Raw genomic sequence first — 3338 nt, forward strand, 5'->3', positions numbered from 1 at the left:
TAAAGCAGACACTGACCCCAGCCAAAGCCTTAAAGTCCTCCATCACTGAGCTTGGGTTAGTTGCAGAGAAAATCATAATACCAAAGATGAACAAATACTATAATGCTGTGCCCTACATACATACATATAATTTTAGTAAACTTTGTGGATGTTAAATAAATTTAAACAAAACATAAAGTGTTTTATCTGCTAAACTGAATGCAAATTACTTTCAAATAAACCCAGTCCATGCTCCACTACCATGACTGACCAATGCTCACTGCTACTTCCGGTATATGACAGGAAGTTGTGCCCATAATTATTTATACAGCAGAGCCCCCAGAAATAACGTGGATACAAAGCACACAAAAAACATTTACGTTAACATTTCGTTTATTTAACGAGTATTGGTAATGGCGAAGTTGTAGCTGAAACCATAGTTATGGCTGATACCATAGATTTGATATCTATGGCTGAAACTGCTGGAATCATCTAGATGATTACGACAGCGGATATGACGTCGTACGTTTTTACCGTTCAGATGACGCACTGGTTGAAGAACACAAACAGTAATGGCGGACGGTGAGAACGAGCTTCCAGTGTATTTAGCCATTAGTAACATTCCCGTAGCTTTCCGCTCAGCAGACCTGAGAAATTACTTCAGTCAGTTCATAGAAAGCGGTGGTTTCCGCTGTTTTCATTACCGACACCGGCCAGAGGTGCTCAGAGAGCCCGAGAGGACCGAGACCACGACGTGCGGAGACGGAAAGTCCAGTTCACCGTCCGAAGCTCCAAAGAGCGGCTCGTCGTCGATACCTGCGGTGGCGACGTGTTGTTGTATCGTGTCAGTCGGTGCTAAAGATGGCGACAGGCTCATCAGGATGTATGCGGGGAATCACTGGATCGACTCGAAGGGAAGCTGGCTGGCCAGACGCTGCGTTATCAGAAGAATAAAGGTTTCCCCTGAAACAGGTGAGCAGTTTCAGACATGGCTGCCACAACTAATTGGCTTTAGCCAACAGCTAAATGGTTATGATTCAGTCCAAAAAAAAATTAAAATGTAGCTTAATTTTTACAAGAGCAAGACAGCTCGAGATATTGTATGAAATCGCACGTAACATGATTCTGCACCTTGTTAATTAATATTTATTGTATTTGATTTATTTGCATCATTATGTCAACTGTATACATTTTTTTTAAATATTATTTCAGGTGAAGGGTCATTCCCCTATAAAACAAAGTACGAGCATCGTCACCATGTTTCCCTAACGGAGCACTTTACAGAAGCTGACCTCCAAAGCTTACCCGAGCTGAACCCACCCTCTCTGATGCAGAATGGCAACGTGGGTACGACTGTCAAAGTGTTCCTCCAGCTCATCCAGTCCTGTCGCCTGCCTCCACGCCTAATTCGGAAACTGGGTCTCACTTTCCCAAAAACAGGCTCCTGTCGTCGTTACGGAAATGTACCGTTCCAGTACCGCAATACGCGCACCCTTCCAGCCACAGAGGAGACCGTGTTAACAGCTGCTGGACATGAAATATCAGGACCAGGCAGTTTGAAGACGGTTCTGTCTTCAAGATCAAAACTGATGAGTGATGACACGCTAAAATCTGAGGCTGATGATGAGACGCAGAACGAAGGAGAAGGGGAGGAGGATGCACAGTCAAATGCAGATGATGTGGGTTTAAGTTGACGCCTGTCATTATGGCAAACGTGCTGTTGCTATGAACTGTTGAACTGTTGGGTTCCTTCATTGTGTTTTATGATTTATTTATGTGGGTGGTTACAGGATGATGATTACTGTGAAGAGTGGGAACGCCACGAGGCTTTGCACGATGATGTTACAAGCCAGGAGCGTACCAAAGAGAGACTGTATGAAGAAGAGATCGAGTTAAAGTGGGAAAAAGGAGGTTCAGGTTTGGTGTTTTACACCGATGCCCAGTACTGGCAAGAAGAAGAAGAAGGAGGTAGGTCAGAAGAACTAGAAAATTAGCATTTTCTGCAAAAATGTAGTGTGAATGCTGAATAACTTTGATGAAATTTGTTGAAGAATGAGTTGGTAATTGATCTATTAAGTTGAGCAGGTCAAGCTAAAATGATCAAAACAGTAGCTAAAAGCTAAAGTTAGCAGGACAAAGCCTAAATGATGAAGTAGATTTCAGAGGAAAAACATGCATGAAGGAATTTCTGAGAGCTCAGTGTATTATTTTTGTGAAAATGTTTGTAAATAAAATTAATTCAAAAAGTATAAAAGTTGCACATAATAAAAGTCATTTAGTCTGTTTAGTTTATGCATTTAGTCAATTCAGTCATAAAATTGGGGATTCATAATGCAGCATGTCACTACTTTAAGTAAAGTGTGTTTTCTTTACGAGACAATCATATTTATGTCTGTTCTTTTTGTAGATTTTGATGAGCAGACAGCGGACGACTGGGATGTTGACATGAGTGTTTACTATGATAAAGGTATCTTAACTGTCTTTTACAGCTGTAATAGTCTTGACTAAGAAAAATAATACAATTTTTTTTTTTAATCGACAATCAGATTTTCTTTAACTTGGTTGTTTTTCTCTCAGACGGAGGTGACATGGATGCTCGGGACTATATCAAAATGCGTTATGAGAGGCGGCTGAGGGAAGGTCTTGAAGATGGATCGGGGCACAATCAGTCTATCGGCAGCTTTGAGAGGTTCTCTAAGGTAAAGCGGCTGCTGCTGCAAATGTTGTGCTGTAAACTTATTTTCTGTTTTCTGTGGAATTTATCTGACTTTTTTCCTCGGATGTAGGGTTTTGGCCGACGTATAATGGAGAAACAAGGATGGAAAGACGGTGATGGACTGGGAAACAGCCAAATTGGGATTTCTGAAGCTCTAGAGAATGATGGTCAACATCCTCACTGCAAAAGAGGCTTTGGGTTAGTTCAAATATAAAAACAGCACAGTTAGGCACATGTAAAGGTATATTTTGTTGTGTGAAAAATTGAACATTAATACTAATAGATGTTTTTTCCATAGGTATCACGGGGAAAAACTGGTATTACATCCCATAAAAAAGGCCAGAACAGACTATTTTATAACTACAGTGTATGATAAACCCAAAGACATCGATGAAGGTGATACTTTACTGAGACGCCAACCCAACACCAGCATGAAGTATAGAGGATGGCAACCAGGTGGCAGCATCGGCTCAAAGAGATGACTGACTGTTTTACACCGTCTGTGTATTATCATGTTTTTTTATTAGTATTAAAAAAGATTTAAACTTTTCAATTTGTGTGCACATATTTTTCTTTTTGTTTATGCGTTGATAGTGTGATACATATATACTTATATATATATATATATAAGTATATATGTATC

At 40.2% G+C, this 3338-nt stretch overlaps 1 protein-coding gene across 1 annotated transcript; it reads left to right on the forward strand.

Annotated features, from left to right (window-relative positions):
• The first annotated feature begins 531 nt into the window (after positions 1 to 531).
• Positions 532 to 3177, forward strand: gpatch3 (G patch domain containing 3). The gene is made up of 7 exons (XM_037677022.1): positions 532 to 951; positions 1192 to 1658; positions 1770 to 1947; positions 2387 to 2446; positions 2557 to 2678; positions 2766 to 2893; positions 2994 to 3177. The coding sequence occupies exons 1-7, from the start codon at positions 552 to 554 to the stop codon at positions 3175 to 3177; spliced, it is 1539 nt and encodes a 512-aa protein (XP_037532950.1). The 5' UTR covers positions 532 to 551.
• The last annotated feature ends 161 nt before the right edge of the window (positions 3178 to 3338 follow it).

This window comes from Nematolebias whitei, chromosome 5 (genome assembly GCF_014905685.2).
Source record: "Nematolebias whitei isolate Nwh7 chromosome 5, NemWhi1, whole genome shotgun sequence".
NCBI lineage: Eukaryota > Metazoa > Chordata > Actinopteri > Cyprinodontiformes > Rivulidae > Nematolebias > Nematolebias whitei.

Excerpts from the sequence above, each read along its gene's own strand:
- gpatch3 (XM_037677022.1), top strand. The coding sequence starts at position 552 with ATGGCGGACGGTGAGAACGAGCTTCCAGTGTATTTAGCCATTAGTAAC. Across the intron at positions 1,659-1,769 it reads CACAGTCAAATGCAGATGAT|GATGATGATTACTGTGAAGA; the intron begins GTGGGTTTAAGT and ends GGGTGGTTACAG. Across the intron at positions 1,948-2,386 it reads GCAAGAAGAAGAAGAAGGAG|ATTTTGATGAGCAGACAGCG; the intron begins GTAGGTCAGAAG and ends TTCTTTTTGTAG.